This window comes from Haliotis asinina, chromosome 5 (genome assembly GCF_037392515.1).
Source record: "Haliotis asinina isolate JCU_RB_2024 chromosome 5, JCU_Hal_asi_v2, whole genome shotgun sequence".
Classification (NCBI taxonomy): domain Eukaryota; kingdom Metazoa; phylum Mollusca; class Gastropoda; order Lepetellida; family Haliotidae; genus Haliotis; species Haliotis asinina.
In genome coordinates this window covers 11,046,952-11,069,491 of record NC_090284.1, presented here as the reverse complement: position 1 = coordinate 11,069,491, position 22,540 = coordinate 11,046,952, and the positions used below count along the sequence as shown (strand labels likewise).

At 39.4% G+C, this 22,540-nt stretch overlaps 1 protein-coding gene across 2 annotated transcripts in view; it reads right to left on the bottom strand.

Moving 5' to 3' along the window:
• Positions 1–545: 545 nt before the first annotated feature.
• LOC137285026 (ubiquitin carboxyl-terminal hydrolase 7-like) overlaps positions 546–22,540 on the bottom strand; it is a 47,895-nt gene continuing 25,900 nt past the window's right edge. For both annotated transcript variants that reach the window (XM_067817201.1, XM_067817199.1), the window contains exons 7-33: positions 20,157–20,245; positions 19,683–19,791; positions 18,482–18,612; positions 17,360–17,414; positions 16,999–17,079; positions 16,238–16,328; positions 15,798–15,880; positions 15,436–15,545; positions 13,426–13,579; positions 12,904–13,048; positions 12,641–12,710; positions 10,117–10,248; positions 9,552–9,615; positions 9,281–9,382; positions 8,301–8,400; positions 6,896–6,988; positions 6,705–6,772; positions 6,042–6,196; positions 5,585–5,752; positions 4,869–4,977; positions 4,575–4,652; positions 4,296–4,399; positions 3,827–3,995; positions 3,075–3,122; positions 2,723–2,794; positions 1,870–1,966; positions 546–1,477 (exon numbers count right to left, since the gene is read on the bottom strand). In XM_067817201.1, coding sequence (XP_067673302.1) covers positions 1,371–1,477; positions 1,870–1,966; positions 2,723–2,794; positions 3,075–3,122; positions 3,827–3,995; positions 4,296–4,399; positions 4,575–4,652; positions 4,869–4,977; positions 5,585–5,752; positions 6,042–6,196; positions 6,705–6,772; positions 6,896–6,988; positions 8,301–8,400; positions 9,281–9,382; positions 9,552–9,615; positions 10,117–10,248; positions 12,641–12,710; positions 12,904–13,048; positions 13,426–13,579; positions 15,436–15,545; positions 15,798–15,880; positions 16,238–16,328; positions 16,999–17,079; positions 17,360–17,414; positions 18,482–18,612; positions 19,683–19,791; positions 20,157–20,245 — 2,784 coding nt within the window. In that variant the 3' untranslated portion in view covers positions 546–1,370. The remainder of the gene's footprint in view (positions 1,478–1,869; positions 1,967–2,722; positions 2,795–3,074; positions 3,123–3,826; positions 3,996–4,295; positions 4,400–4,574; positions 4,653–4,868; positions 4,978–5,584; positions 5,753–6,041; positions 6,197–6,704; positions 6,773–6,895; positions 6,989–8,300; positions 8,401–9,280; positions 9,383–9,551; positions 9,616–10,116; positions 10,249–12,640; positions 12,711–12,903; positions 13,049–13,425; positions 13,580–15,435; positions 15,546–15,797; positions 15,881–16,237; positions 16,329–16,998; positions 17,080–17,359; positions 17,415–18,481; positions 18,613–19,682; positions 19,792–20,156; positions 20,246–22,540) is intronic.

The following is a 22,540-nucleotide window of genomic DNA, read 5'->3' as shown; positions in this document are numbered from 1 at the left end:
TACTTCACTCATCATCAGTGAATTGTCTGTTCCAACTCAATTATTTACAGGCTGCCATATAGCTGCAATATTGTTTGGCACTACGTTCAACAACAAACACAAAACACTTATGAAACTCATTTAATAGTGTACATACAATTAGGAAGTATCCCATGTGTTTCAGAAAAGGTACAGGGACTTAACTCAAATTTGGGCATGTAGTATCATTTCTTAGACATACATAATGTGAAGTTAGTGCTAATGGAAGTGCTTCCTTGCCAAGTGGACATGCTGGAGTTTGACCCATCCTGTCCACTGCAATGACTGGCGTTAAATAACAAGACCATACACCCCTTAATTTATTATTGAACTGTGTTGCTGAAGGAGACCAGTCATGACATGTTCATGCCTGACCACATGTTCATGCCAAAAATGTAAATATTAACAGAAAAACACTGCTCAGAGTGAGAACATGCTGAACAGCATTCACACAGACAGTACAGAAAAAGTTTCAAGGAAACCTTCATCTGGATCCTGCACACCATAATAAGTAAAGACAACAGTAATTTTATTGTTTATTTGAGCATTTTATTCTTGGGTTTTGTTTTATTTTCGCCTAAAATGATGTACATCTCATCACAGACTGAACTGTAAGTTACCTCTGATGCAATGAAGATGGAACAATTTCATGGTAAAATTGATCCAGATTTCTAATATTCACAGACGTAAAATACATTCCACCTTCATGCACCAAACTTTGCTGTGACAAAACATACTTTATAAGACTCATTCACAACAGACAGAAATATACAAAATTAAACCAGCTCTTTCAGCTGTCCTCTAAAAGATGACCAAATTATAGGAATGAAGTTAAATTATCATCTCCATTCACAGCCATGTGATACTTGAGAAGGATTGGTCAGGAACTGGTTGAAGAACCACCAACTGTGGACATTCGCTTCCATGTCCTAGATATTCATTCCTTGTTAGCTTCACATATTGCTAGGTGGTATTAAGGAAAGAGTGATTCTTGAAGAAAATTATAAGGAACAATAGCACTTCTAGCATACGAAATGTTTGCTATGAACATCCTGTTCACTTCTCAATTACATCTCTTTTTTGCCATTGCATGAAATCATTATATCACTAGTTTTTTGCTGCATTTTGTGAAAGATAAAATAAAAAGTCAGTAACAATGTGATAGGTGACCCCGGCACTGGTGAGAGTGGTCGGTCCGCGAGAGTGTGACGAGGGTCCCTGCCATGATCACTAACTCCCAGTCTACAGCACGCGACCCGAGGTTGGATCAGCAACAGACGAGCAGATGGCACAACGATTTGACCGCTGGAGGGTCACACAACATAATGATGTCCAGATTGGGAAAACAGTCATCAGTTGTGGATCTTGATTGCCTTCTCCAAATAGTTGTAGCGTGATCTCTTTGGCGTCTTGTTCACATGATCTAGCCCAAGCCATGGTCTGGCTTGCACACCACCACCTGCAAAACCGTACAGCGTACATAGAGTAAATATTTACTGACCCCAACAGACTAGTCCTGAAGTTTAGTCTCTACAAAGAACATGTAGTATTCATTGTGGCACAGGTTGATGTAACACTCTTTTTTGGGCAAATGACACGTCTAAAAGGGCATGAGAACATCTGTGTTAATACGACCACATACCGTATCTTGGGTAAAACTATGTTATTTACATCAGCAGAAATCATGTTTGGTATGAAATGTGTCCATGCAAAATCATCTGATCAATGTATTTAACACATTAGAGACTATTTAACAGTATTTTGGGTCGAAGAGTTGACAATAGTCATTATAGCATGACTGTCGCAACCAAACTTCATTTCCAATTCCTGATGTTGTAGTGCTTTCCGTACCTGGGAGAGAGTGTGGTATGAACTGTGACAAGTTCACTTTTTCCTCGTCTTCTGAAATGTACTCCTGTCGACCCATCACAACTACTGCAAACTTGTACTGCAAGAACATCAGGCATTAGTGTCATTACCGTAAATCAGGCCATTTAGATCACACATGAAACAAAATCCCCACATATTTGAAAGGACACATCATCTGACAGTTACTTATTGTGTTCTTAGACATGTCTGAATTGTTTCCATGGAATTCATGAAAAATATAAATTCCATATGTCTGTCATCAGAAAAAGTCACCATTTCAAGATCTGTCTCATATATCTGCCAAGATCTTTTGAAAGATATGAAATGGTTTTTGAGTTGTGCTCCAGAAACGAAGTCTGCAACGTGTTCATGGCACCGAGAAAATAATAGCTCACAAAAAAAAATGTAAATACTAAAAGGCACCACTTTAGGGTCTGCCACATATCTACCAAGTTTTACTGACAGATGTTAAGAAGTTTTTGAGTTCTGCTCTGGAAATGAAACAGTCTGAAACGTTTCCATGAGAAAATAATAAATCACAAGATCCTGTACATAGCAAAAGGCACTACTACAGGTTCTGACTGATATATCTAACAAGTTTTGCAGAAAAATATTGAACGTTTTTTCAAATTCTGCTTGTATGTTCACAAGCCAAACAACAGTCCTCAGAAGATGACATATCCCCCCGGCCCCCATGTGTTTGAAAGGACAAATGCCGGGGGAATAAAAAGCCATATCTGTTCAAAACAAATCTGAAAACAATTAACTTGAAATGTTCTAAATCCATGTGTTTCATTCAATAAAGAACACATTTTGTCCACATAATGCCATATACCTTCTCAAATTCTTTCTCTGAGACATCAAGTTTCTTCCGTATCCTTTCTTTCACTGAGGAGAAAGCTTCATTCTGTGAAAGACAATATGTTATCATGAAAACCCATGCTGTCAAGCCGTATGAAACGGCTGATGGGTAAGTACTTCCAATCATACCACATATATGCTCAGTCCTCAGTATTCAAGTCTGTATTGAGTGATGGAGACTTAATGTAACCTTAGTTTAACACAGTTTTAAATAATCCACTTAATTGAAGGTAAAGCTAAACTTCCTGTCCAAGGTTATCTTTTCAAGCAAACACAGCATCTACAATATCACAATTCATCCAACAACAACAACAATGTATACTCACATGCTTTATCTTCAATAAAAATGGTACACCAAATGTGGAGAATACTTCCTGTAAACAGATAAAAGCACCGAATTAGAAATCATTTCAGTTAATGATGACTCAGTTTGAGTGAAATGCAATGGTTTTAATGTCTCTGTGAATGGTACTGCAGTTACATCACTGCATTTCAGCTGCACAAGGAAAGCATAATAAGGGTCATAGTTTACCACTTCAGTGAAACCAAAACATATATAGGAGATTCTTGAGAGGCATTTAGTAGTTGATGAATATATAAGACAAATGTGTGGATGACTTCTTCTTTATTGCATAGCATGACGTTTCAGGGCTACATCACGGCTGATTGAATCACCAGAAGAAGGGGAAGAAGTAGCTCTGAAACATTGTGTTATAAAATAATTTTGTCTTCCATACACTCATCTTATATAAACTTTGATGGGGTACGAACAAACCTAGATAAATAATAATGGGATTCAAACCCACAAACGTATTGGGGCAAGTAAATGGCAACACTGATACCCTGAATAAGCATCAGACTTCGCATAGGATGACAACCTAATAAGGAACAAATGCCTCAACTGACAGGATTTCGCACTTCTTTACCAGATGTTGACTTTACTTTAATTTTGATAAATTACTAGTCATAAAATCATTATATAATGGAATAGCCAATAGGAAATAGCTCTGCAAAGAAATTTAATGCTGGTTCCTAATGGTGGCATTCAACACGATATGATATCAGAGTTGACCTTCACCTTGTGGAAGTGAGCAACAGGAAGGAGCAGCTCGTCCTCCAAGATAATGGATTCCTCCTTGGGAACCTCCTCTACCCGATACGTCTTGGTCCCTGTAGCATTGAGGCAGTCCAGGGAGATATCCTCCTTCTGTACAGCAAAGATCTTGTAGCTGATGATCTCAAGGAGGCTGAAGATTGAAATACAGAAACTGCAACTCATTGTGAACACTGAATAATCATTTCTATGCATTGCAATAGTGTTTTCAAGGCAAAAATGTTTACAGCTTGAATTTTAAGAGGCTGTGGAATTTTTTCTTGTTAATGAACAATTCCCGTTTGTTAAAGTTAATTGATAAGGGTCATCAAACCGATCTAGTTAAACAACAGAGCTCTTAAATATCACCTCCTGCAAGCAAATTCATGAACTGTTTTAGAATGCACTGACTTCCACTATTTAGCATATAACCCAGCTTCCAAGATGTACTCACCGCAGTCTACCTGATGACTGGTCAGACATTTCCACCTGTTTCCGAGCCTCCTCAAGCAGGTCACTGACCTTGCCGCTCTTGTTGGGATACAGGACAAGCTCTCTCTGCAATAAACCACATATAGCTGATAATTGCATTGACAGAGTAAAGACTTCCACCCAATCTCATTAGTTTACAACAAACCTCTATGAAAATTTTACTCAACATTCAAAATGTGAACCTTTGACACATGTAAAATATTTTCATCCATCAACTGATTGACTTAGTCTGTGTACTAACCTCTTCCTTGAGATCACTGCTGACCCAGATACACTTGAAGGGGCGTTTGTTCTCCAATTCATTGATCTTTATACTCAGCTGAAACAAAACAAAACATATCATAGTACAGCTTCATGTGGTACAAATAGTTAACAGTGCAATGTGTATATTGTTAATTGTGCTTTCCCAAATGCATATCTGATGCTTTGCCCATTTATTTCTAACCAACAGAAGATACTGTATTGAGCAAGTAAAAGACACCATGATTAATATATGGCAGCTGAAGATACTGGGAATTCAACTGACATTACCAACCTGCTGATAGTAGAGTTTCTTGGGCTGCCTTGGTTTGGCATAAATAAGCAAGTCCTTCAGAGACCCCTCATATGAACAACGCACTGGGTTTCCTGGACCATCTCGGTACCTGCAATACACACAAGAAAGGGCAGCTTATTAATCCCTCTGGAACTTGACTGTGTTGAACGTATATCAGTCAAAAGTTGAGACTGAGTGCAGTGCATCCTAACGGACTCTGACCGACTAGAAAGTGTAAATAAGACAGCAGTCCGTGTTACACTGATTTTTTAGTGCACCAAACAGACTGAACTTACTGTCCCAACGTAATGCTTCTTTGTTGTCATAATGAACAAGCTCTGTATCTTGGACTCTCATTATTTGGGATTTAGGACCAAAGTGTCAGCCCAAAAAGGTAATTACACATAAAAATATTGGTTTATAGAATGCTTAAGAGGCCTTCAGGCACAGTGTGATATCAAATCAGTATCAAAATGTCGAGTGACCATTTTGCCATGGTGCAAAACTCACTTGAACTGTTGAATCCTGTGGCTACACTCTAAACCAGTACAGAAACTGTGACCCTAAAACATTCTTTGATGACTGATTTTTTCACTAAGTAAAGCTTTGTCAGTAAGTGTTTTGTCTTTATGCACATTCATGTACATGTAATATGTGGTTTATACAGCAATCACAAAAAGGACAGTCTGAGCAATAATGAAATGTGTTGGTCATACCCCTGGCTCTTGAAAAACTGCAACAAGTAGGGATCTGTCCCGAGGTGCTTTGCTACTGTGTCAGCCATCGCGTCATAGTTATTCCTCAGAGACAGTTCCAGAGGGAAGCCAGGGTCATTGGGGATTGATTTATCACAGAAAACGACTTCCACACGGTAATACAGATCTCTGCAATACAATAATATCATTCATACACCTATTGTTCCATTTTCATTTTACAACAATACTTATGCAAACAAAAAGTTGATTGGACACAGGTAAATACTCGAAGTTATCAAAGGTTCGACACAACTCAAAAAATCACTTAAAACATGAAGCAATTAAATATTCCCCTTCTTCAAGATTCCCCTGATGATCTGATGACACTCATTTAGAAAATATGAAAGCATGATGCCTCCACAGAATTGTCTGAAGTGTTAACTAATATTGAAAACAAGACTTGAACATAACCCCTCACCTGAAGTACTCTTTAACAGTGGGTAGCTCATAGGCATCGAGGTCAGGCTCATCACGTTGAAAGACAAGAATGTCACCATCCATCAACTCTTCAAGGAGTTTATCAATTGGTTGGTTCAAGTTTTCAAGTCGCTCAAGGAGGTTTGGTTTAACTTCCTGCAAAAAAAAAATGTAGCACTGATCAGGGGAGATAACTAAGAAACTCATCCAGCATGAGGCAATATATAATTACTACAGACAGAAGATGAATACTTTATATTGACAAACATGATTGGGCTATGAGCTGGAATCAGAACATTCCAAGACAGTTAAAGACAGTTGTCATGTAGGTATTAATCTCAGTGGAGGGACTCAGGCTTTAGTTACACTGCAGAGAGATGCATTGCAGCATATCACTAAAACAACCAGTGGTTCATAGTATAGCCACTGATCCTATGAGCAGGATGCAATGACGTATTTAGTGAAATTATAAACGTTGTACTAACAATGACAGTTGTCTTACAGATATCAACTTCCTTATTCTTTCAATTCAACATTTTGGTACAGTCACTTGAACCTTTCACAGAGTAAATCACCAGCGTTGAAGGACATTTATCAGTAACAGCATGCTGTCAGTGAATTTGAAGATTTCTTTGGGTAAATGGTGCTAACACAACATTCTCACCTCAAATATGATCAGTGCTGTTGTTGGTAGAAACCCTGCCTTTCGATTTAATTCTGGCACTAATTCAACTGTAAAGGAACAATGAAAGAGGCATTAAATCTTTTTTCAATGATTCGAATCACCACAGCAACACCAAAAAGGTTTATGAATTATCATTATGCATGTTTTACCCTGAACAGAACACCACTTACCTCCTTTGGCTGATATTGGCACATAGATATGACCACAGTAAGATATGGATTTGGTCCTGGGATCATACAGTTTCAGAAACAGCAACACATCACCTGAAACAAGTACAGCATCTTAGAAGTATTTCAGCTAAATCCTATCCTTTTCAATCTGAAGTTTGTTATAATTTGTTCTTTGAAATGTGGAATAAATCTCAGTGTAAGAATATCATTGTCTGAATAGATCTAAAATGAGTGAAAATGAGTAAGTTATGTAAGACTTCTAGTCACTCTGGCACTGTGTCAGTCATAATGTGACTGTGAACAAATAAATTATAGATAAAATAGGACTTGGAACAGCCTTTCCAATATGAGCATCATTTCACTGTCATAAATCCAACGAGGAAATGTAGATTCATTAAACCAAGCTCAAGATCAGTCTTAATATTGATTTGTGCAACAACAACTAAAAAGCAAGTAAAGTAGACTTTTATTAGTTTTTGGCACATATATCTGAGGATATACATTGGGGGCAAGCTCGGCTATACTGTGTTAAAAAACCTGTGGAGTGCTGCAGGTGTCCTGGTTGTTAAACCTGGACACGTTGGTGAAGCTGCCTTGGGGGCTTAGCCAATTCCTAAGGGGAATGGCTGAATACCCGAGCTAGCCCAAAGTTGGATGGAAACGTGGGTTAATGGAAGTACAGTTATCTGTATGGAAATTGGTATAGACCAGTACAAGGTATGACAAGTATAGTAGATACTACGCTGGGTAGGTATGTTACCTGAATAGGATCTGGGGTGTTAGGTACGGAGCCAGCATGGACTGATGGCGAGTCATTGTCTTTGTGAGAACCTGTATGTCAGGTGTGCAAGGCCCGTGGGTAGGCAGTGATACAACTGGTGGAAAGCCAGCGTATAGGAGATCTGACCTGTATGGCAGCTGGTGTAAGGCCAGCGTGTAGGTGGTATGTTTGGCCTGTATGGCAGCTGGTGTAAAGCCAGCGCATAGGTGGTATGTTCGGCCTGTATGGCAGCTGGTGTAATGCCAGCGCGTAGGTGGTATGACCCGTATGGCAGCTGAGGCGAGGTCAGCGTGGAGGTATGTATGGCCTGTATGTACAGGTAGGTATTACTTGAATGGGATTGGTAGAAAGGCAGTAACTGTATGAGTACAACCTATGACTAAAGGAGGAGGAGGGGCCGGATGGTAGGATGATAAAAACAATGGCGAGACGGAGTAAGAGGGTGATCACGTGGTAAACTAGTGTATATATAGATGTTGTGATGTATTTCCAGTAATATGTATTTCCTAAAATATAAAATGTACGGAACAAAGACGCAAATAGAATGAATTAATGGACATGAGCTTAGTTGCTGCACAAACTAAAATATAAAATTTTCATTGAAAACATTACTTGAGTACTTACTGTCTTTATCAAAGGGGGGCAACTCCTTGAGGCCACTCTCTGGACTTAATGTCTCAACAAACACATACCACGGATTCTCGTTATCCGCAATTTCATGAATCTGAAACACACAAACAAATCACATGCAAACCAGTCTAAGTAAACTTATCCTCAGTACTTTTCGTTACACTCCACTACTGAGTCTAACAAAACCATATGGGAGGTGGCGTCAGGTAACCTTTGGGATAGACCAATCAGAACACAGCTTACTAAATCGCAAAAGTGGACATTCGCACATACCTTTTGAACTTTTTATCTCGAAAAGGTTCGTACACGAACGATTCCGAATGCTTTTTAGCGTACGCTCACTTCCGGGTGATGCACATGGCATATGTACAACCATGACAACAGTGAGTAAACAGTCGCTGAAAATGGTGTTTTTGGCAATATTCAAGGATGTCATCTTGCAGAAATATTAGCTAATGGTAACCATGTCAACAGACACACCAAAGCGTATATACTGCAGGTCAAATAACTGAGTTATAAGTAAGATTTTTGTTTGTGGAGAGATCTGTGTCAGTGACTTGAATATTTTGAAAGTCCCCCTGATCCCTAAATAGTAGCCGTTGTCTGATTGGTTAACCATCTCACGTTTGATTGGACTGTCACTGGTCGCTCAAAGGTTACCTGACGTGACCTTTTAGTAGGTTTTGTTAGACTCAGTGGTGGAGTGTAACGAAATACACAGAGGCTAAGTTTACATAGACTGTATACAAACAAAATTACACCCCTAAATATTAACAACTTTTGCAGAAAGAATAAACAAAACACTTCAGGGACACACTGTCTTCTGTGTGACCACAAAATGCTTAAACAACTAGACTACCCCACAACCCTCTATAAGATGAGACTATACTGTATTACTGCTTAGAGTGTTTACACCTAAGATGATTGTGGATTTGGCAATGCAGCACTTCATGCTTCCAATGTTTCATACTTACTGGTTTCTGGATTTCTGTGTCAATGTCTAGAATGGTTGGTCTGAATGTCTGATTCTGGCGTGAATGAAAAGGCCACGGCCGTATCTGCTTCACTGGATATTTCTGAAAACATCATTTTTTTTTTTTTAAAAATTCCAGTAAGTCCTTAACATGAACTGCAATAACAGTGTTTCAAAAACATCAGCCTAGAAAATCTAATAGCTACTTATACTAATCAAACAATAATGAACTAAGTTACATACATCAAGGCACACAATGTGATGAGACATACCAGGTTGTCAGCCAGTATTTCCAGGAATTCCTCTAACGTTGCATTTTTCTTCACCTTGAAGTTCCTACAAAAATGATTTCCATGACATCAATAGGAAACAAACATGTTATAACCACTATGTTTTATAAGACATATTACAAGTCAAAACTCAAGAATATCTTATAAAACTATGTATTAACATATTGATTGCCTCTCACGAGTATACTTGTAGTATCAATGCCTGGCCCAATTTGTCACTAAGAGTTATCTCGCAGCTATAGCAGTGATATTTTAAAACAATCAAAACGCAATCATCTTCTGGCGGTAACAAAGAATGCCAGAAGACGTTTGTTTCCTGGGCCTATTTTGCCAACTTGTGAAATTTGTTTAAAAATACCACTGATACAAGATAACTCATAGAGGCAATTCAACAAGAATTGTTGAAATGAATGCTTTAAGTACAGTGTAAGAGAGAAACTGCATATTCTTACCAGATCATATTTGAATCATGATTTCAAGCAAAACTGGACAGTAAAATTGATAATGTTATCACCTGATGTCACCACATTGTATCAATCTAACTCACCGAACATTGACTTTTTCAATGTCAAAGAGATCATTTCCTTGATGTCCACAGAAGCTGTCTTCCAACAAAACTTGGACATTCATGTACAGGTGGGCCTCTGTTCTCTCCTTTCGCTTCTGAGCATCTAACCTCCTGCAAAACAACAGCTCCATCCATGTACACATACTCCAGACTACATCAGTAACCACAAGACTAAAACAATACACTTAAAACAGCAACAGTATAGCCATGACTACACATACACATGGCTATAATCACCCATAAAAATATGCATGTACAGAGACACTTGAAAATGAAGACCATAAATCTACAAAAGGACATAGCAGACTGTGTTCCTGCTTTAGACTTCCACCATGACATTCATGTCCTGAAAACACATTCCACATTTAGTTTCCCTATCTATTTCAGTTTCTGAGAATATCTGTCCCCATTGCAGATACCATGCACCAAGTCAAGAAACACATTACAAGGGCCATAACTGTGTAACAAATAGTAACATGATTTCCATTTTCAAACTCCATCATGACATGCATGTCCTGACAACAAATACCAAACATAGCTTCCCTATCTATACATGTAACAGTTTCTCAGAAAGTCTGTCCCTGTTGGGATAGTATGCACCATGTCAAGAAACACATGACAAGGGCCACAACTTTTAACACAGTTTCCACTTCTGAAATCTCATCAAGTCATTCAAGTCTTGAAAACACATACCAAATTTGGATTCCATATCCAAAACAGTTTCTGAGAAAATGTCCCGACTATCTTGGACAGATGTAACTCAAACCTATATGCCCTGCCACCAAAGTCACAGGTCTCTAACAATAGAGACTATGAAGATGACACATTTCCGGTGTCACAGTGTACTGTCACCACCATTGGCCTAGGTGCATACAGATATGGAAAATACCAACGAACAACTCACATCACCTCAGCAAATATTGCTCCCCTCTGCTTGCAATATTGATGTCACTGATACATACTTGCTGTAGAAAGTCATGCTGGGATAGCTGTTGATCACACTGACAAAGTATTTGGTTGAAGCACACTCTAAAACACCAGGTGAGAAATCATTGGGCTGTCAAACCCCACCTGACTATATGGCGATCAAGTTGGCATGTATTGTTGCCCAACCCAATATTCCTCTTCATCACATGTGCAACAACACAATGTTTATCACATCAGATGCTGACTGTAAGATACATGTATCACAGGCTTCCTGTACAAACCAGCATGTTTAATACAGTTATAATACAGCCTTGTTGTACAGTAACTCTGTGCCATGATAGTGTCAGTAAATTCATGTCAGTCTTGTGACAAGTAACCTTTGGATGCCACTGTTAAGTGAACTGACTATCCAAAACATCCAACCACAGGAAGGAAGTAGTGCTCCAGGTGTGCATGCCAGATAGGTTCACATCTGCTGCTGATGAAATGTAGCCGATGTGGACCTGGAACATTGGATACATTGTAGACTCTCTCCTCCTTCTCTCCCTTCACATACCCCAAACTTGTCTCCTTGAATACATGGTAGCTGAATGATGTTGGACATGCAAAAGATTGTTCTTCGTCATCATGCACGCTCCCAGTCTTGGATAAAATGCATGTGTTGATGACAATCATAGAGTGCCATAAACAGTAACTGATTTCAATCTGAGGTTTTGGTAAAGAGAACAAGTTCACCTGAAATTGTGTCATTCTCATCAAGATTTTCAACAAATCCTCCTCTCAAAAAGACTTTTAATGTTTCAAACATATACATTAGGACTATCCTTCCTATCCATGATAATATACAACCCTTTGCTGCACTGTTGATGAACACATTTTCAAGCAGCTTCATTATATAACTACCATCCACTTGGATTTGTATCTTTACACAATTCCTATATTCTGAGTCTCATTTAGTGGCGGTCCAATTAATCAAAACAAGCAAATGATCATGTTTTCTCATAATCGAACACAAACAATTTTGGAACAATTCTTTGCATCAATACTTTTCTGTCCTTTAATTTGCATTTCATGAGCACTACAGTTCCAAGTCATGATCAAATTCATCTTAAAGACTTCAGGAAATTTACGGTCCTGACATACTAGTCATCTTTTACGATGTGAAATTTGCAAATGTACAACTACATGTTTTTTTCTATATTTTTTGTGTGCATTAATACATATAACACTATTAACAAGAATGTTTGAAAAATTATGCTAACCAATTATGTTTTATGACTGCTCCTTGGTAATTAAACAATCATCTATTATGAGATTATAACTAATTCCCAACACTAATCGTAGTGTAAAGGCTTTGAATCAACAATGGCCATTAAGATTCATATTAAGGCAGCTGAGCATTTATGCACATGAAACATAATTTTACTGGCATGCAAAACCTACAGTTCTTGCAAGCTATATCTGAGGGTGCTATTCGACTGTAGAAAAACGCTTTAGTGATACAATCCGTCAAATGAGTGAAACCAGCAAACACTGCTTGAACAACAATCAGCAACACCATATTTGGACAACAGACCTTTCCTCTGCTAATCTGTTCTTGAGGGTTTCTGGGATGTCTGCTTCAACAACTGGCTGTAATATCTCACCTGCAATAAAATTATATACATACACACAAGAAAACTGTAAACAGTTTTGCAGTAGGATTGTATATTTACAAGCAAATTCAACTTTTATTCCAATTTATTTGGATAGTCCTTGAATAACCAGGGAGCATTTCAACAATGATGCCAATAAGTATATTTACAATATTCAACTGATATAAAAACAAGCTGCACTTACTCATACAACTTTCTCGTATATACACCAACATATATGCATTTGTACAGTGTTTGACAGTCATGTCATCGTCCAGACCACCAAAGTTGTGGTCTATGGCTTCTTGCTTTGTACACCGAGATACTACATCATCATCGAACTTGCACCACTGAAACATTCAGGAACAAGAACTGTCTGAAATTGACATCCAAATTTAGATATGTTACAAAGACTTTAATCAAAATCTGCTACTACTACTACTTTATAATGATGATTAGTCTATGGATATTTGTTAATAAGCCTTGATTGATCTTTATAAGTAATCTCGTGAAAGCAGAATTCAGCACTGAACACAGTTTAGAATGTTTCACCACATTTCTAGCATTAACTTATCACAATAATAATGTCAGATCATCATCAAACATATCACACAGTTGAGTGCCTATTTCATTCCTATTTATTGAAATAAATAAGTCCTAGAAATCTGTACGCTGCAGTCAGGTTCAACACTGGGGTGCACAACAAATGTATGCTTGTGATACTCACTTTGCCATCTCCTTTTGAATTGATATATACAACATAATGCCCCCCATGGTTATCCCCGCTATGTACAAGCACTGCATGTAAGATGTAGTTGGCCGGAGTCTTCTCCTTCTTCTGTAGATACTCATCCAGGTTCAACCGCTCTGGGAACTCAAACCTGAAACATCCACACATTCCTCAAATCCTCAGATTACATTTGGAACAAGTCTGGTGTCAACGTTTCTTGAATCTATAAATCGGATTACACGTTAAGAGGCTAGGGCTAGATCATGGTGAGTAAAGCAAATGGGTGTTAACTTGGACAGGCTATTTAGATATTTAGTCACATAAACCTGTGACATATAACATTGGCAACAATTGCCATTGGGGTGTGGTAACTTGCCAAGTCACAGATACTGACAAGGTATAACAATGAAAACATACTCCAATGCACTTACAAACAAATCATGTGTGCCATAAGGGCACGCTGGTTAGAATTTAACCATGCCATTTCAATTTTACCTGTGTCATCGGTGCAATAGCACCAATAATTTCGATCCCTGAATATGGTTCTATTTCATGATATTGATAGAAACACTGATATTTATACAAACCTGTAGAGGTTATGAATTCTTTGAAGAATGTCCTCCTTGGGGTACATATATAGCATTAAAATGTCCATTTAAAATGCCTATGACAGTTGTAACAATATTGAATAAATATTTTACAAAACAAAAAACTCGTAACCTACAGGGACCCTCTCGCAGGTAACTCTCGCCGTTTATCTCATACCTCACTTTTCATGCTGAGCTTGTCAGACAGAATGTGGGGAGGTGGGTGGCCGTACCCCAAGGAGGACATTCTTCAAAGAATTCATAACCTCTACAGGTTTGTATAATTCTTTTTCAGAAGAAGTCCTCCTTGGGGTACATATATAGCATAAAACAGACTCCCAACAATTGTGAGTCGGGAGCGGTATTCTGTCAGCTAATGTGTACCCTGCACACACTCTCATACACTGCCGAAGCTGCGAGAGATAGAGAAATACACTTGCCCAATCACCAAACCGCTGATGTCAATCAGGCGGGGACGTGGCCAAATAGGGCTGAAAGAGCCAATCAACAACGATCCCCAAAGGTGATGGACATATGACCACACCTCATGTCATACACTGTCAATATTCCCCAAAACCAGCGAAGTAGTGCCGGGAATAACAGTGCAAAGGTGAATAAGAGCATATGTCGGCGCTAAAGTGAAAAAACCGTCTATAGGTAGTTCACCCTTCTTTTTAATTTATTTTTTCCTTAAAAACAACCACCAGAGGGTACCTGTCACCAATAAAACAGAAAGGTTTCGTGAAAACCCATCACCTAGATATGGTTTGCTTGTTCGCCGGCAGACCAGCTCTCCCCCCGCCATAACAACAAAACAACTGGGTATCTTTTCGGATACCAGCAGTTCGTTTGATATAAGCCCTGAGGGTCTTACGGACATCTAAGACGTGAGCACGTCGAAGAGAGGTACCGGGCGAGGGAGGCTGCATGAGCTTAGGGAGCTCGATAGGCGCTGTAACATGAAAAGCGCCTGCGATCTTAGGACGGTAAGAATCCAGCAGTCTAATACTGACCCTGTCTTTGTGAAAGACGGTCAGGGCAGGATCCGCTGACATTGCATGAATGTCATTCACCCACCTGCTGGATGTTACCGCCACAAGAAAGGCAGCCTTCCACATTAACAGCTGGAGAGAAAGAGACGATAGCTTGTGAAAAAGAAGATCGGACAACGAGTCAAGAACGACTGACAAGTCCCACAGGGGACTAATCTGCCGGACAGTCAGAAGGATCCTATCCACACCTGCTAAAAAACGCTGTACAAGAGGGTGCTGCCCAAAGACAGCACCGTCAACAGGAATATGGAACGCCGAAATGGCCATGGAATAGTAGAGGCAGCTAGGCCTGACTCTAACCGGGACTGTAAAAATCCCCTGATGCAAGGCAAGATATACATCCATAGTGTGGACAGTTGACAACTTACCTGTCATTGATTTTGATGTTGGCATCTGTGATAGGGTCATACATGAATCTCATTAGGTGTAAGTGTAGGACAGGTGGATACTGTAAGAACACAACTCCTTTCTCTGATTCCTGAAACAGACACATCCAAGTGCTGTATTGTTTTACATGCTGTACGATGCTGTAACACACTTGCCTCCGCATGTGGAAATAACAAAACATATGCACTCAGGTACATAAATACAGCATTGAGGAATGCATACTTAAGGAAAGGTTAACTAAATTCATTAACACTGAGAATAGGACACTGGTGACCCAAAAGAATCTGCACATGACAGGGTGGCAGGTGATAGTGAAGGGTTTGCATGTGAAAACAATAATTACCTGTAGACCATATTCCCCAGCATCATACTTGTTGTCTCCGTCCAGCGTCTCCACTGTGATGTATTCCTTGAACGACTCATGAACTGAAACAGCATGTGCAATATTCTGTTATCTCCGACCAATTTAGGAAGCAAACAATATCTGAAAGTCAACTATCACATGTCCACAGCCTGACCTTGCAACTGTGTAACATTAACACAATAAACTGTCACATTTCCACAGCCTGACCTTGCAACTCTGTAACATTAACACAATAAACTGTCACATTTCCACAGCCTGACCTTGCAACTCTGTAACATTAACACAATAAACTGTCACATGTCCACAGCCTGACCTTGCAACTCTGTAACATCTACACAATAAACTATCACATTTCCACAGCCTGACCTTGCAACTCTGTAACAATAACACAATAAACTATCACATTTCAGCTCACTTACCATTCTTCTTGCCCTTGACGTTGAGTTGAATATCAAAGAAGGTCTCAGTCTTCTGAGATCCATAGTCTACATGTTTACACTTGATGTAGGACTGAAAGGCATCAGGTGATACCACATGAAATCAAATGTCTCAGTCACTATTTAAAATAAGTAGGTTCACATACAAACTTGATTCAATGCTTGAAAATGAAAATATCAACTGAAGATTAAAACACAAGATCAGTAGCATTAATGTCTATGTAATACTCGGCTTTCGTGGAATAATAGATCGTAACACCAGTATCAGACCATAGAATGAATATCTCATCACAGTGCCCAATAAAGAATGGGGCGGTGGGGTATTCTAGTGGTTAAAGCGTTCGCTTGTCACGTCAAAGACCCGGGTTCGATTCCCCACATGGGTACAATGTGTGAGGCCCATTTTCTGGTGTCCCCCGCCGTGATATCACTGGAATATTGCTAAAAACAGCGTAAAACCAAACTCACTCACTCACTCCCAATAAAGAATATTTGATTTCAAGTGCTACTATTAGACCACAGATCTGATATTGCTTCAAAATGCTGATGATACACAAATACAGCTAATATCAGGCAAATATGACACGATATAGTGCAAATATCAGATTGATTCTGATGAAAGAATAGTTTCTTTATCTTCAGTTTGAACTAAACATTGTCCTTTTTTTCTCATAGCATGTCAAGGAAGGTCATTTCAGTGTATTCCTAACTTTAACCCTTAGTGAACCAACAGATGAACTCACCAGCATTTTTCCCTCAAACAGTTTGGGTATTGTTGCCTCCACACAGGTACCTTTCATCTTGCTCTCCATATTGTCCAGCAGCTGAAACACAATGCATTGTTCTACGCCATTCTATATGAATCCAACAGGCAACTGACAACACCATCAGTCAGTCACGACTCAAACACTCCACATTTGCTTACATTAATCACACTTCATCTTCAGAAGTCAAGGCCAGAATAGAAATAAAAAGTGAAAGATTCAAATCTTTTATCTAGTGCTGATTAGAAAATCATGCCATATGACATCGTGTGAAATGAATAGGTAATGAGTTTATTCATGGTTGAGAACTTCTCCATAGATTGTTGTCATAGCTACTCACCACTCTACATAGCTCCTGAACATCATGTTGCATAAAGGAGTCTAATGTTTCCCAACTGAAAACAAGGAAACATATATACACTAAATGAATAATGTCATGGTTCAAACACATACAGAAAATATAAAGTGTTTGCCACTAATGAGGCAATATCACCTGCCGCTAAATAAGACTGTAACATTTATAATATATGCACTACTTTTCGCTTTTTGGTCACACATAAGATGCATGAAATGGTATCTGCATGATCACCCAATACAGACTGTCAACAAAATTGAAGACATTGGTTACAATGTTTTATGTACATTTGCGTTAACATAAGTTTGAAAAGTGAACGAAGTGTTGTGGTCACATTGAAGATATGATCAAGGTCACCAAAATCAAATGATACCTGTATAATTCTCTGAATGTAGGCTGTCACCAAATTTGAAGACATTGGGTACAACAGTGCATGAGATATCAGGTTAACAAGAGCTAGAAAAGTGGTCAAAGAGTCGGGGTGACCTTGAAAATAAGGTCAAGTTCACCCAGATTGACTGGTGTCTGTGTAATCTGCCAACATAGGCTGTCACCAAATTTGATGACATTGGGTATAACTGTTCATGAAATATCGCGTTAACAAGAGTTTGAAAAGTGGCCAGTCTAGGTGACCTTGACAATGAGGTCAAGTTCTCCCAAATCGACTAGCGTCTGCCTTATCCTCAATGTATGGACGGATGGACATACAGATGGACATACAGGTGCTGCTGACTACATAGACAAATACGCTAAAGTAAAACCAAACTCATGATACTAGTTTCCAATCATCATTAGCTTACATATAATATTAGAATCTACATATGTACCATCTTATAAATATGAAACTTTGGGATATATGAAGATGTATTTTCAAAAGTATCAACAGAAGCTGAAATTACCAGACAAATGAAGCCTATAGAATATAAATTATACTGTATCCAACAATTTGCAAGAAGAGTAAGTTTTCCACCGTTTTTGCAATTTAAGGGGACGCCAGAAATGGGCTTTAAGTGTATGTGGACGATCAAGCCCATGTCTTCAGTATGACGAGTGAACATATTAATCACAAATGAGACGTGAAGGAAATATAGCAAATATATGACTCACCCAAATGATTTTGTTAGTTTCTTTGTTCCTACTGGTTTATCACTGAACTGCAGCTCATAAAAGACCCTCTGTAGCGCTAGGGGGACGCTTTTCGAACCATCATCACTCTCAGTGGGCATCATGTACACAGCCTGGTGGAGAAACAAGTGTTGTAGGTCTTAAGTTGTTACGTAACCACAGTTTGTGTCATTGATAGCAAGAATCAGATCACTGGCTTTACCATCTGTAATGTGCTGTCTCATTTCTTAAAGTTCTCCTTCATCTCCTATTAATAAAACATGCTTGTTTCGAAGGCAAAGAGGGGTGCTGTCAAAAATGAAGCAAGGGATAAGTACTTGTTATGCATTATGCCTAATGGAATGTGCATTCTTTCCTAAACCTACTGTGAACATTTATGGTATGACAAATGAAATCTTAAGGTACGTGACACAGGCAGTGACACTGAGTGTATAACTTCCCAGTTTAAAAATAGAGTGGGATCTTAAAGACTCTCAAAGGCTCAAAGGTTGTTTAGATAATGATCCCCCTCAGATTTATTTATGCATCAATGGTGACTGCACTGAACAATCCTTCATCACACATAACCAAAAATGTGTGATTAAAGTCAGTAAAGTCAACTTGCATTATTTTCTGCATAACTTTTATTTTGACACAATAACAAACTGACTTTAACACACAAAACAGATATTTGCCACATGCCTCCTAGACTTGGATGAGTGAGAATGGCTTCACGCTACTTTTAGCAATACTCCAGCAATAACACAACGGAAACACCACAAATGTGACTTGGAATTGAGGATAAATTATGAGCAGGAATTATTTTGCAGTGATATTATGTTTGGCAGTTGTTTGTTTGACACACCACTTGGCACTATTCCAATTTTGTGACAGCAGGCTGTAAATATTTTAGTCTTGATCAGACATTCCATTGTTGACATCAAGAGCATCAAACTATACGTGCAGGATACAATGACATGTATCAACAAATGCAGCATTTCTGACCACTAAATTCCATTAGTTGCTTCTTACAACATGCATGGGTTGCAACAGAACAATTCTAATATGGATTCACATGCATAATGTGTGAAAACTGCATCCAAGATATATCTCTGAGCACTAGATTGACATAATAGACAAAGAAGCAACATTGCATTAGCACACATAAACCTATGATTGAGGCTAACAATATGAAGACACTTACTTTCCTGAGTTTGTTGGTAAAGAAGAGAGTTTGTAGCAGAGAGTTCATGTAGCATGTGGCCCCCTGGTTCTTTAAACCCACAAAGCCAGTGTGCTTCTTTGAATCCCAGCTACAACAAAGAAAATATGTCACTAAATGACTAAGCTGGCAAAAAGAACACCTTAACAAACAAAGCATTTTGTGTCAGAAATATCATGAAACAAACATTGGTACATCATACAATATATTTTAATGCTCAGAAAGAGAGCTTTGTAATTTCCAGCACTTGAAATACAACTTCCAACAAACCAGAGTCACTTTTGATTTATCCAAATAGGGTCTTAAGTATCCAATACAAATACGTGAATGGTCTGGCTAAGTATCAAGCTACAAGATATTTATCAAATAAACAACTTAGGTCTGAAACCACAGGTGAAGAATGCACTGAACCAGACTGTTTACAAAAGCTATTGTTGTTACATGGTAAAGACTCACCTGACTCCATGTGGGGCATCAGCAATGACATGAACTTCCAGACTGACCTTATCATCCTTCACAAAACCTTTGTCTGGGTCCAGCAGCTCCTGCAGCCACAAACACCATCATCAGTATGGGCAATATTAACAGCAGGTGCACCATCATCAGTATGGGCAATATCAACAGCAGGGGCACCATCATCAGTATGGGCAATATTAACAGAAGGGGCACCATCATCAGTATGGGCAATATTAACAGAAGGGGCACCATCATCAGTATGGGCAATATTAACAGCAGGTGCACCATCATCAGTATGGGCAATATTAACAGAAGGGGCACCATCATCAGTATGGGCAATATCAACAGTATAGGCACCATCAACAGTATGGGCAATATTAACAGAAGGGGCACCATCATCAGTATGGGCAATATTAACAGCAGGGGCACTATCATCAGTATGGGCAATATTAACAGCAGGGGCACCATCATCAGTATGGGCAACATCAACAGTATAGGCACCATCATCAGTATGGGCAACATCAACAGTATAGGCACCATCAACAGTATGGGCAATATCAACAGCAGGTGCACCATCATCAGTATGGGCAATATTAACAGAAGGGGCACCATCAACAGTATGGGCAATATTAACAGAAGGGGCACCATCATCAGTATGGGCACCATCAACAGCAGGTGCACCATCATCAGTATGGGCAATATTAACAGAAGGGGCACCATCAACAGTATGGGCAATATTAACAGAAGGGGCACCATCAACAGTATGGGCACCATCAACAGCAGGTGCACCATCATCAGTATGGGCAAAATTAACAGCAGGGGCACCATCAACAGTATGGGCAATATTAACAGTATAGGCACCATCATCAGTATGGGCAATATTAACAGCAGGGGCACCATCATCAGTATGGGCAATATTAACAGAAGGGGCACCATCATCAGTATGGGCACCATCAACAGTATGGGCACCATCAACAGTATAGGCACCATCAACAGTATGGGCAATATTAACAGCAGGGGCACCATCATCAGTATGGGCAATATTAACAGCAGGGGCACCATCATCAGTATGGGCAATATTAACAGAAGGGGCACCATCATCAGTATGGGCACCATCAACAGTATGGGCAACATCAACAGTATAGGCACCATCAACAGTATGGGCAATATTAACAGAAGGGGCACCATCATCAGTATGGGCACCATCAACAGCAGGTGCACCATCATCAGTATGGGCAATATTAACAGAAGGGGCACCATCAACAGTATGGGCAATATTAACAGAAGGGGCACCATCAACAGTATGGGCACCATCAACAGCAGGTGCACCATCATCAGTATGGGCAAAATTAACAGCAGGGGCACCATCATCAGTATGGGCAATATTAACAGTATAGGCACCATCATCAGTATGGGCAATATTAACAGCAGGGGCACCATCATCAGTATGGGCAATATTAACAGCAGGGGCACCATCATCAGTATGGGCAATATTAACAGAAGGGGCACCATCATCAGTATGGGCAAAATTAACATCAGGGGCACCATCATCAGTATGGGCAATATTAACAGCAGGGGCACCATCATCAGTATGGGCAATATTAACAGAAGGGGCACCATCATCATCATGGGCAATATTAACAGCAGGGGCACCATCATCAGTATGGGCAATATTAACAGAAGGGGCACCATCATCAGTATGGGCAAAATTAACAGCAGGGGCACCATCATCAGTATGGGCAATATTAACAGCAGGGGCACCATCATCAGTATGGGCAATATTAACAGCAGGTGCACCATCATCAGTATGGGCAATATTAACAGCAGGGGCACCATCATCAGTATGGGCAATATTAACAGCAGGGGCACCATCATCAGTATGGGCAAAATTAACAGCAGGGGCACCATCATCAGTATGGGCAATATTAACAGCAGGGGCACCATCATCAGTATGGGCAATATTAACAGAAGGGGCACCATCATCAGTATGGGCAATATTAACAGCAGGGGCACCATCATCAGTATGGGCAATATTAACAGAAGGGGCACCATCATCAGTATGGGCAATATCAACAGAAGGGGCACCATCATCAGTATGGGCAATATTAACAGCAGGTGCACCATCATCAGTATGGGCAATATTAACAGAAGGGGCACCATCATCAGTATGGGCAATATTAACAGCAGGGGCACCATCATCAGTATGGGCAATATTAACAGAAGGGGCACCATCATCAGTATGGGCAATATCAACAGAAGGGGCACCATCATCAGTATGGGCAATATTAACAGCAGGTGCACCATCATCAGTATGGGCAATATTAACAGCAGGGGCACCATCATCAGTATGGGCAATATTAACAGAAGGGGCACCATCATCAGTA